This window comes from Amblyraja radiata, chromosome 26 (assembly GCF_010909765.2).
Source record: "Amblyraja radiata isolate CabotCenter1 chromosome 26, sAmbRad1.1.pri, whole genome shotgun sequence".
NCBI classification, from domain to species: Eukaryota; Metazoa; Chordata; class Chondrichthyes; order Rajiformes; family Rajidae; genus Amblyraja; species Amblyraja radiata.
In genome coordinates, this window is record NC_045981.1 from 20,180,889 (window position 1) to 20,192,152 (window position 11,264).

The following is an 11,264-nucleotide window of genomic DNA, read 5'->3' on the forward strand; positions in this document are numbered from 1 at the left end:
GTAAATTATTCAGCCTTTAGTCCTCCGTGATTTCTTTTTGACAACTGGAACACTTGCCCTCAGCCTTATAAACTGAAGATCCCCTCCTGTGGTTGAACCATTTTTTTTAACAGATTTTCCAGTTTATTGTGGACAGTCTTGATTCCATCACTGAATTACCCCATCGCATGCACACCTTGGATACAAGCTGAACAAAGAGTTTCAGACAAGTATCCTGAACAAGCCTCGAAATGAATGAATTCATGGCAACCTTTCCCAAAGTCAAAATCTCCTGTTACAATGACTTTTTAAAATTTAATTTAATTCTTTATTTGGAACAGAATAAAATAATAAAAAGCAAGTGTGAAACAGCATACAAAAAATAAAACAAGAATATTTATAAAGTGTCATAGACAATATCTATAAATAAATGAAATCGTATGTGTCTGAAAAGGAGCAGGAAGAAACCAAAGCTTATTAATTCCCACCCCTTATTCAACTGCTTATAATTATCTTATACAAATTTAGCAGCTATATGTACACCATATGTACACCAGCAGCTATATGTACACCAAATTATTTATAATCATTTATACACTAATCAAATATTTACAAAGCCATACAAAAAAGAGAGAAAAAAAGAAAAAAGAAAAGAAACAATCCTCATATACTATACAGTATCTTAGTCATATATACAACCCATCACCCTATAATCACCCTTCCCAATACAATCAGTATAGCAAATATCCCACTCACAATCACCTATCCTCATCCCAATATCCTTTAAAAAAAGTGTTTTTGTACTTTTTAAACTGAATTATGTTTGTGCTAAGTTTTATCTCCTGTTCCAGACCATTCCACAAATTCACCCCACAGATTGCTATGCACATACTTTTAAGAGTTGTTCTGACATTGAGTTTTTTTAAACTTTACACTTTTTGCATGCCTGTCTAACATCCACCTTTGTGCATTCGGCCACAGCTGAGAGCTGAGAACTGACACAGCCGACACTGGAGTCCTGGCTGCTTTTCTGTTGGTTAATTCTCTCCATAAAGTCCCCAATGCCTATTTAGCTCCTGCTGCATCTGCTTTCCTTACATCAGCCATCATTAACGACGCGGCCTTCTACGTAGTCACTAAGTTGTTCCTAACCTTCACGTTGTGAGGTGAAGCTGTTGTCAAAGGGATTGATGGGTCGCGTGACAAACATTCCCCCCGAGTGTTGGTGGGAGGGTGAAGCCAGGTTGCTATAGCGATAGTAGCCAAGCGATGTGATGGAGCTGGGTGAATGAACGGATAGGGTGTGGGTGATGAAGACCAGGCTTGGTACACACTGGGTGGGGAGAGTCTACAGCAGGTGTAATTATCACTGGGAGGGGCAAGAATAATTAGGTTGGTTGGGTGATGGGAGACAGCCAAGAGATGGTCAAGTTTGGGAGGAGTAGGATAGGTGGGGAGAAGCAGGTTTAACTTGTAGGGTGGGGAGGGGCTGGTGAAGATGATCAGGGATGGTTTGGAATGGGCTGGGTGGGGTATAGTGGGTGGGGATGAGTTGTTGGCTACGATACGATACAGGAGGGAAGTTGATCTGCCAAAAGTTATCGGGAGTAGCTGAGAGAGATAGGGTGGGTGGCAAGGGGCAAGGGGCAAGTTTGAATTGTAGGGTGAGGAGGGGCTGTTGGGGCAGTCCATGTTTGAACATCCCTGGGAGGGAGCGGCACGGTGGCACAGCGGTAGAGTTGCTGACTTACAGCGCCAGAGACCTGGGTTCGATACTGTCTACGGGTGCTGTCTGTACGGAGTTTGTCCATTCTCCCTGTGACCACGCAGGTTTTCTCTGGGCGCTCCGGTTTCCTCCCACACTCCAAAGACGTACAGGTTTGTAGGTTAATTGGCTTCGGACAAAATTGTAAATTGTCCCTAGTGTGTAAGATAGTGTTAATGTACGGGCTGGTCGCTGGTCGGCGTGGACTCGGTGGGCCGAAGGGCCTGTTTCGGCGCTGTATCTCTAACGTCTAAAGGGTGGATAAGTGGGATGTAGTGCCTTGGAGAATGTGACAGGCAGCTGGTGGTTGGGTAAAGCAGGGCGGACTAGTCCAGTGAACCGGGTGCCTCTACTGACTGAACACCTTCCTTCCCCCTCTCCCGCAGACATGCAGATGAACGGGAGGTGGGAGACGAACACGACGTTTTCCGGAGGTACCCAGAACACGATCACTCAGAACACTGGCATTCACAGCCAGCAGTTCACACGGACCATCGGGGGGGTCTCGGAGACCCTGGCGCCAGGGCAGGGTCAGTGGATGTCCGCACAGGGTATGTTCAACGAGTCAATGATATTTTATTGTCACGCGTACCTGGGTGCAGTGAAATGCTTTGTTTACTACACAACTCATGGAGCAGACCTCACCGAGGCTATACACAAGCGTCACCGCGTTTTGGCGCCAACAAAGTTCTAAAAGTTCACTGAACAGTTCCAACTACTGCCCTCATCAATCCCCGCCCACCCACCCTCCATCTCCATCTCCCACTCTTTCTACCATGTTCTTGCCTTCATAACCCCCCACTCCATGCCTACAGCCCTATTCACAATCACCTTCAGCGTCTGCTCCTGGGTACTTGCAGTAAATGCACAGACTGCTCATAGAGTCATACAGCATGGATACAGGCCCTTCAGCCCAACCTGCCCATGCTCACCAACATGTCCCATCTACACTAGTCCCACCTGCCTGCGTTTGGCTCATATCCCCCTAAACCTGTCCTATCCATGTACCTAATTGTTTCTTAAACGTTGCTATAGTCCCTGCCTCTAGCAGCTTGTTCCATACACCCTTTGAGTGAAAAAGTTACCCCTCAGATTCCTATTAAATCCTTTCCCCTTCACTTCAAACCTATGTCCTCTGGTTCTCGATTCCCCTACTCTGGGCAAGAGACTCAGAGTGCGTCTACCCGATCTATTTCTCTCATGATTTTATAGACCTCTATAAGATCACCCCTCCTCCTGCACGAAGGAATAGAGTTCCAGCCTGTTCAAACTCTCCCTTTAGCTCAGACCCTCGAATCCTGACAAATCCTCGTAAATCTTCTCTGTACCGTTTCCAACTTGACAACATCTTTTCTATAATGGTTCCTAGAACTGAACACGGTACTCTAAACGTGTAGGAAAGAATTGCAGGTGCTGCTTTAAATCGAAGGTCTCGACCCGAAACGTCACTCCTGTCTTCTCTCCAGAGATGGTTCCATATCTGGCTGTGTTACTCTCCAACATCTTATATAACTGCATCATCACCTCCCAACTTCTATACAATGCTCTGACTGATGAAGGCCAACGTGCCAAAAAAGCTTTTTAGACCAACCTGATGCCAGGTTCAAGGTACAGCAGCTCCGCCACTGCTTTGCAGAATGTCTGACAGATGTTTGTATCGGCAGGACCACCAATGCATGGAATGCAGGGAGTTGACTACACAGTCACACAACGGATGATTGGCGGGAGGAGACGTACAGAATCCGAGGATGTGAACGCTGCTCTTGAGAACCTGGAGATGGCTCTTCATGGTTAGGCCCCGTCCACTGTAACTCTAAAACCTCCTTCTCATTCATTCACAATCCTGGCTAACACCAATGGCACCATATGATGGGTTTGGGCAATTAGCTCAGGCCACATGCTTTACTACTCAACCTAGAGATTAGATCCAATCCTGACTGGCGTGTTGAGGACTGAGGGAGGGATATGAATAAGTTCAGGGCAAGACCAACCCAATTCCTCGCGACCTAGTGGGTCAGGCAGCATCTCTGGAGAAAAATAATGGGTGACGTTTTGGGTTGGTATCCTTCAGATACGTTCTGACCCGAAATGTCACCCATCCTTTTTCTCCAGAGATGCTGCCTGACCCGTTGAGTTACTCCAGCACTCTGCGGTTATCTTCGGTATAAACCAGCATCTGCAGTTCCATCCTACCCAATTCCTCGTGGCTTGGACCTGCATCTGCAACAGAATGGCCAGCTCTAGCCCAGCCTTGCGGGCAGAGAGTTTGACAGTGAGCCTGAGAGGATTGGGGAAGGGGGGCTGAAAACTTGATCAGAGCGAAGTGCTGAGAGGAAAGAGAGGTGATGGTGATTTCGAGAGGTCGTTCCGGAGCCTAGAACCCAAATCGGTTAATTCAGTTCAGTTTAGTTTATTATCATGTGTACCGAGGTACAGTGAAAAGCTTTTGTTGCGTGCTAAACCATCCAGTGGAAAGACAATACATGATTACAATCGTGCCATTGTACAGGTAGCTACATTTTAGTGCAAGGTAAAGCCAGTAAAGTTAGTACGAGGATCACCAATGAGATAGATAGTAGCTCAGGACTGCTCTCTGATTGAGGTAGGATGGTAAGTTGCCTGGTAACAGCTGGGAAATAGCTGAAGGCTGAAGGACATTTGGCCAATTTGAAAGTGAAAGGAAATTGGGTAGATGCTGAGTCAGAATTGGAGAGAGCAGTGATCTTTAAATTAGTAGTTCAAAGAGGTAATGAGTGGGTAAAGGCGAGGATAAACCTGTGGATGAGAGTATTAACTGCTGCATAATAGAATAAGCTCACCAACTCTACTTTGAGAGGCTGGTACTTCTCTCTCCTCTCAGCAGTTCGCTCTCATCAGTTTACGGGATTAACACTTGTCATATTTGGCCCGTTTCCCTGCGCTGGCAGAGATGAAGTAGCAACCTCTCACTGGGGCCGATGGTGGAAGCTACTGCTTGTGTCGTTCTCTGCTCCTGGACCCGTTCCAGCAGGTGTTTCAGTCTCTGTTTAATCCTGGGCTTTTCCAGTCTTACCGCTTTGTTTCTCTGTCCCCACCCCACAGAAAACCGCTCTCCGGGGGTCCCCAACACCCCGACTCGCCTGGTCTTCTCAGCGCTGGGAGCAACCTCGCTGAAGGTCAGCTGGCAGAACCCTCCGTGCGAACGAGAGGTCCTGGCCTACCGGGTCACCTACCAGTCCCTGGCAGGAGGTGAGTAACTCCCCCACTCTCCCAGTCGCCACCGCGGCCGGCAAACACCCACTCAGGGAAGACAGGGTGGCCGGATAAGGAGAGGCTGGTCTGACTATCCCTGCATGCACCCGAGTTCAGGAGACTGAGAGGGGGTGGCCTAGCAGTGCAGCAGGGGAGCTGCTGCCTTACATCGCCAGAGACCTGGGCTCGATCCTGACTACGGGTGCTGTCTGTATGGAGTTTGTACATTCTCCCCGTGACTGCGTGGATTTTCCCCGGGTGCTCCGGTTTCCTCCCACACTCCAAGGACGTACAGGTTTGTAGGTTAATTGGCTTCGGTAAAATTGTAAATTCTCCCTAGTGTGTGGGATAGTGTATGCGGTGATCGCTGGTTGGCACGGACTTGGGTGAAGGGTCTGTTTCCGAGCTGAACCTCTGAAGTCTGAAGACTAATCTCATTGAGATTTATACGGTACGAGAGGCAGGAAGTGGCAAAGGCGGTTCCCCAACAGAGTAAGGGGAAGGTCCCTCAGGACTGAGACGAGGAGAGATCTCTTCACTGAGGGCTGAGGAGCATCCGGCACTGGGTTCATTGGGAACAGAGATCGATACATTTCTGAACATTTCCTGGTGAAATGGGGGAACATGGAGGATTCAGCCAGGAAATGGCACTGAGAGAAGATCTTGATGAAAGGAGGAGCAGGTCAGAGGCTTGATGACCAACTCCTGCTCCTGTTTCTTGTGTGATCTTGCCCATCCCTCAGTGTCCAAGCTGCCCTCCCGTGCAGTCTGACTCACTGTTGCAGACACCGTGTGTGCTAACGTTGCAGGTGTCTTGGGGGCGAGACTGTTGTAAGTGGAGCATCCACTCATGGGACGGGTGGGCAGGGAGAGCAGTTGTCTGTGACTAAGGTGATGTCTCTTACGTTTCAGGTGAGATGCAAACTGTTGACATCCCAGACCCCAATGAAAACTCGCTGATTATCAATGACCTTCTGCCCAACTACTCCTACATGTTCAAGGTCAAGGCTCTGAGTGACAAGGGATGGGGTCCGGACCGCGAAGGAGTCATCACCATCGAATCCAAAGTGGACCCAATGAGCCCCCTCAGCCCGATCCCAGGTATGGCGGCCCCCACCCATTCAAATTGGCTTGGTCGGTGATGGACAGAAGGTGGCAGTGTTGTGGGAGTCCACACTGATCCTGGCGGCTGCTCCATCTCTACTCCAAGGCCTGAACTTTATTCCAGAAGAAAATTTAAGTGTTTTCCATTGACCAGTGTATGAATGTCTTATATTGGCTGCGCGGGAGACAGACAATAGGTGCAGTATTAGGCCATTTGGTCCATCGAGCCAGCTGTGATCATGGCTGATCATCCACAATCAGCACCCCGTTCCTGCCTTCTCCCCATATCCCTTGACTCTATCTATCTTTAAGAGCTTTCTGACTTTCTCTTGAAAGCATCCAGAGAATCGGTTTCCACTGCCTTCTGAGGCAAAGACTTCCACAGATTCACAACTCTCTGGGTGAAAATGTTTTTACTCATCCCTGTTCTAAATGGCCTACCCTTATTCTTAAACTGTGGCCCCTGGTTCTGCACTCCCCCAACATCGGGAACATGTTTCCTGCCTCTAATGTGTCCAATCCCTTAATAGTCTTATGTGTTTCAATAAGATCACCTCTCATCCTTCTAAATTCCAGTGTATACAAGCCCTGTCGCTCTATTCTTTCAAGATATGACAGTCCAGCCATCCCGGGAATTAACCTTGTGAACCTACATTGCACTTCTCAATAGCAAGAATGTCCTTCCTTAAATTTGGAGACCAAAACTGCACACAATACTCTAGGTGTGGTCTGACCAGGGCTCTGCACAACTGCAAAAGGACCTCTTTGCTCCTATACTCAACTCTTCTTGTTGTGAAGGCCAACATGCCATTAGCTTGTTTCACTGCCTGCTGTACCTGCATGCTTACTTTCAGGGCCAATGTGAGTGTCTATTCCCTCCACAGATGCTGCCTGACCAGCTCTTTGTGTGTTGCTGCATCTAGTTTTGATGTGGATTCAGATCTTCCACTTGTCCAATATCAGCTTGGCCAGTCATCCCATAAGTTGCAGCTTCCATGTTCTGGGGAGCTACTTGACCATAGTGTCAAACACCTTCAGTCTGAAGAAGGATCCCAACCCAAAACGTCTGTCTATTGCCTCCACAGAGGTTGCCTGACCATCTGAGTTGTTTGAGCTTTTTTTTTTGCCTTCTTCACCACCCTTCAATCTGCAACACCACTTATTATGGACCTGCACCCCTAGGTCTCTCAGTTCTGCAACACTCCTCAGGATGCTACCATTTACTGTGCAAGTCCTGCCCTGGTTTGTCCCTGAGTGGCCGCAGATGGCATTGTGAACAGAATGTAAATGGAATTGGGATTGTCGGTATATACACCCCCTCTTGGTGGTCAGTATATGCATCCCCTCTCTTCTCTGTTCCTCCCCCACACCAGTCACCGTACTAGTTTCACTGTCAACCTGTTGAGTCTCAACTACTCATTATCACCTACCCCACAGCCAACAATGGGCCATTGTGGGCTCCTCCTTTCCTTGATCAACGTTACCTTTTGCATATCTTTCATTCACTTGTTCTATTTACCTCCCATATAATAATAATAATAATAAATTTTATTTAATGGGCGCCTTTCATACATCTCAAGGACACCTTACATAGTAATCGGAATAAAAACATATAATCGGAGTAAAACAAGTAATTAAAGACATCACAATGACACAAATTAAAAACAGAATTCAATCCAAAAACAGAAAATCAAAAACACAATATCATTTCCCTTTCCCCTGACTCCCAATGTGAAGAAGGGTCTCGACCCGAAACGTCACTCATTCCTTTTCTCCGGAGAAGCTGCCGGACCCGCTGAGTTACACCAGATTTTTGTGTGTATACATCTCTACTACAGGTTGAACACCGATGTTCTGTCACCCTCGGTTCCAGAGGCTTTGGGGATTATCCGTTTGCTGGGCCAACAGAGGTCATGTGATAATGAAACGGCAACGCACCAAGGGTGTTCAACCTGTAGTAGCAACCTGTACTGACAATCCCTATAACTGCATACCTTTAACACACACAGTTTGCTGAGCAATTCCTTGCTCTCTCTAATTAATGATCACTACACAGTGGGTTTAGCAATTGATCGAGTGTTGTCTTCAACTTCACGTCAATCACCTACAGACCAACATAACCGATCATGAGGGCTTATGCCGTTACATGGACCCCTGAGTTTGCTCTGATTGGGAGGTTACGGCGTTACTGGGAGGTGAGGCCTGTTCTCCGCTGTTGCTTGTAGTTGGTAACATGCTCCCTTCACCCCGCAGGTTCGCCGTTCACACTGAGCACACCCAGTGCCCCTGGGCCCCTGGTGTTCACTGCAATCAACTCCGAGTTGCTCAAACTGAGCTGGGAGAAACCCCGAAAACCAAATGGAGATATAATGGGTTATGTGGTGACCTGTGAACCCTTGGGCGGGCAAGGTAAGCATTGTTGCGGTCCACATCGTCGGATGTTCTTCAGGGTAACAGCGGTGGCTTTGCTCAGTTTTAGCACCTCCTGAACGTCAGAAGGCTGTGGGTTTGATGGGGTTACTGGGCGTGCCAGGCAGCAGTTAGCTCTTCCGGTCGATGTTGGTCCCGTTACAAAGATATGAGAGAACACGGCATTCTCGGAAGTTCCATCCTCAGATGAGACGTCACGGGCGGCACGGTGGCGCAGCAGTGGAGTTCCTGCCTCACAGCGTCAGAGACCAGGTTTCAATCCTGACTCCGGGTGCTGTCTGTACGGAGTTTGTACATTCTCCCAATGACCTGCGTAGGTTTTTTCTGGGTGATCCGGTTTCCTCCCACACTCCAAAGACGAACTGGTTTGTAGCTTAATGAGCTTGGTAAAATTGTAAATTGTCCCTAGTGTGTGTAGGATAGTGTTAGTTGTGGGGATCGCTGGTCAGCGTGGACTCGGTGAGCTGAAGGGCCTGTTTCCGCGCTGTATCTCACAACTAAACTAAAAAATTAAACTAGATTTGAGGGGTAAAGACAAAACAAAACTGGGTATTCTCCCATGTTGGTGAATGTCTCTCCCAGTCTAAAGCTTTGGAGGAGTGACTGTGACCTGGTAGTGGAGGTCAGTTGAGACGGTTGTAAAGCAGAGAGTAGGAGTTCACATTTGGGTTACTTCCCTTCCTCAGCTGATGTGGGCATTAATAGAATGTGCAAAAGAGTTCACTAACTTGCTGTACTTGCCTGTGCTGAGCTGAAGTGCTTACTGAAGTGCTACTACGGTTTCAGTCACTGGTTGTACTTCATGACCCAGTGGTCCCATAAGTCGTCACTTACAAAAGGCAATAACTGGGTAGGCAAGCGTCCCAATAGGCCGAGCCCTGGGCAGATACAGTTGGATGTGAGGCAATCCTCACAACCCTGTGAAGGAAACAGGCTCTGCTCCCACTCCAAGGCCGTTGAGGTAATGGGAACGACCAACACCCTCCACTGGTGTTTCCGATGAGTTCAACTCCCTGCAAGAACATTGGAAGTTAATGCCTAATGACTCATAGTTCCGATCTCCCTGTGACCACTGTCTCCCTGTGATCCTGTGTTCCCATATTCACCACTCCCTGTGACCACTCCCTCTCCCACCTCTCACCCTAGCCTTGCACTCCATGACCAAGCCCCACCTCTCCCTCCCATACACATCCAGTCTGCCTCCGGACAAGCCCCACTCCCGCGATCAGCCAGCTGCCCCGCTCCCCCCGTTCCGTGTTAAGTTCCCGCCGGCACAGGCTCAGGGTAGCCACCCCACTGGATGCCTCTTCAAAAGCAGGCCAGGCCACCAGTTTCACCCAACGCATCCCAATTGCTCCACCAGATGAGACCAAGACGTATCAAGTGGAAGGAGATGATGCAGAGATGACTCTAATGGTGCCACATCTCAGCGAGAACGTTCCATACAAGTTCAAGGTTCAAGCAAAGACCACGCAGGGCTTTGGTCCAGAGCGGGAAGGGATCATCACCATCGAGTCTCAGGATGCAGGTAAGTGTCCACACAGTGAGGGAGCAATTCCCATTCCACGGTCTCCTGCATCGAGGGCTTAGCATGAATACTGCCCCACACAGATCGCCACTCCTTGTGCCTCTTTTGTGAGGGCTGGGGGAGAAGGTGGGGTAGGTGTGTGGGGGTGTAGTAGGGTGGGTGGGGGGAGGTGAGTGGATGGGTGGCACAGGGTAGGTGGATGAAGGAGTATATGGTTGGGGTGTGGGTGGATGGCCTGGTTAGTGGGTGGGATGAGTGAGTTAATGAGCGGGTAGGTCAGTTAGTGGGCGGGCTGGATGAGTTAGTGATAGAGTCGGTCGGTTGGTGAGTGGGGTGGGTCAGTTAGTGGAAAGACCAGATGAGTTAGTGGGTGGACAAGCAGCTCCGAGTTTCACTTCCTGACAAAATAAAAGTTTTAAAGATTGTTCCCGAGACCGTGTTTCCATTCAAAGGGCAGTAAATAGTTTGCTGGGTTAAGATGCGATTGTGTTTCTGGAGAAGGGATTGATGGACATTTAGAAGGAATGGCGGGTGGGGGTTTGGGGGTGGTGGAGGATGGGGTGCAGTGAGGTGGAAGGTTGTGGGGGTCCCAGGGTGGAGTTGTCCTGTGCTGGAAGGTCTCTCGGGGTTAGAATGGGCTGTAACCCAGTCTGGGGGATGAAAGGGCCCAGATTGTGGGGAGGAGGCTCCCATGGTGGGTGTCCCAGGATGTGAGTATCAGGTGATGAAGGGTCCCAGGATGCAGGGTGAGAGGGGTCCCAGGTAAAGTGTCCTGGGGTTGTGATCCCAGTGAGAGAGTCTGCACATCTGGTTGTGAATCTGTGGAATTCTTTGCCACAGAAGGCAGTGGATATTTTTAAGGCAGAGATAGATTTTTGATTAGTGCAGGTGTCAGAGGTTATGGGGAGAAGGCAGGAGAATGGGATAAGGAGGGAGAGATAGATCAGCCATGATTGAATGGCGGAGTAGATTTGATGGGCCAACTGGCCTAATACTTCTCCCATCACTTATGATCTTATGACATCTGTACAACTCAATGGGCAGCACATGGTCATTGTTGGCTCCCGTGCTGTAACGGTCGTGATCTACTCTTTCGTTTCCTAGGAAGCATTTCTAAGTTCAGTAAGCAGACGGTGATGAGGAATGAAGAGTTCACAATGCCTGGGAACATGAGCACAGAGACCAGCCTGATGCAGTCCACCATCGACCCCTTCTTCTCAGGTTGGT

General features: G+C 48.8%; 1 protein-coding gene across 6 annotated transcripts in view; it reads left to right on the top strand.

Annotated features, from left to right (window-relative positions):
* itgb4 (integrin subunit beta 4) overlaps positions 1-11,264 on the top strand; it is an 84,365-nt gene that overhangs the window by 71,074 nt on the left and 2,027 nt on the right. For 5 of the 6 annotated variants that reach the window (XM_033044407.1, XM_033044406.1, XM_033044409.1 and 2 more), the window contains exons 35-41: positions 2,131-2,295; positions 3,409-3,534; positions 4,826-4,972; positions 5,888-6,076; positions 8,333-8,488; positions 9,873-10,037; positions 11,142-11,258. In XM_033044407.1, the coding sequence (XP_032900298.1) occupies positions 2,131-2,295; positions 3,409-3,534; positions 4,826-4,972; positions 5,888-6,076; positions 8,333-8,488; positions 9,873-10,037; positions 11,142-11,258 (1,065 nt within the window). The remainder of the gene's footprint in view (positions 1-2,130; positions 2,296-3,408; positions 3,535-4,825; positions 4,973-5,887; positions 6,077-8,332; positions 8,489-9,872; positions 10,038-11,141; positions 11,259-11,264) is intronic. The other variant, XM_033044410.1, reaches the window with a different exon arrangement.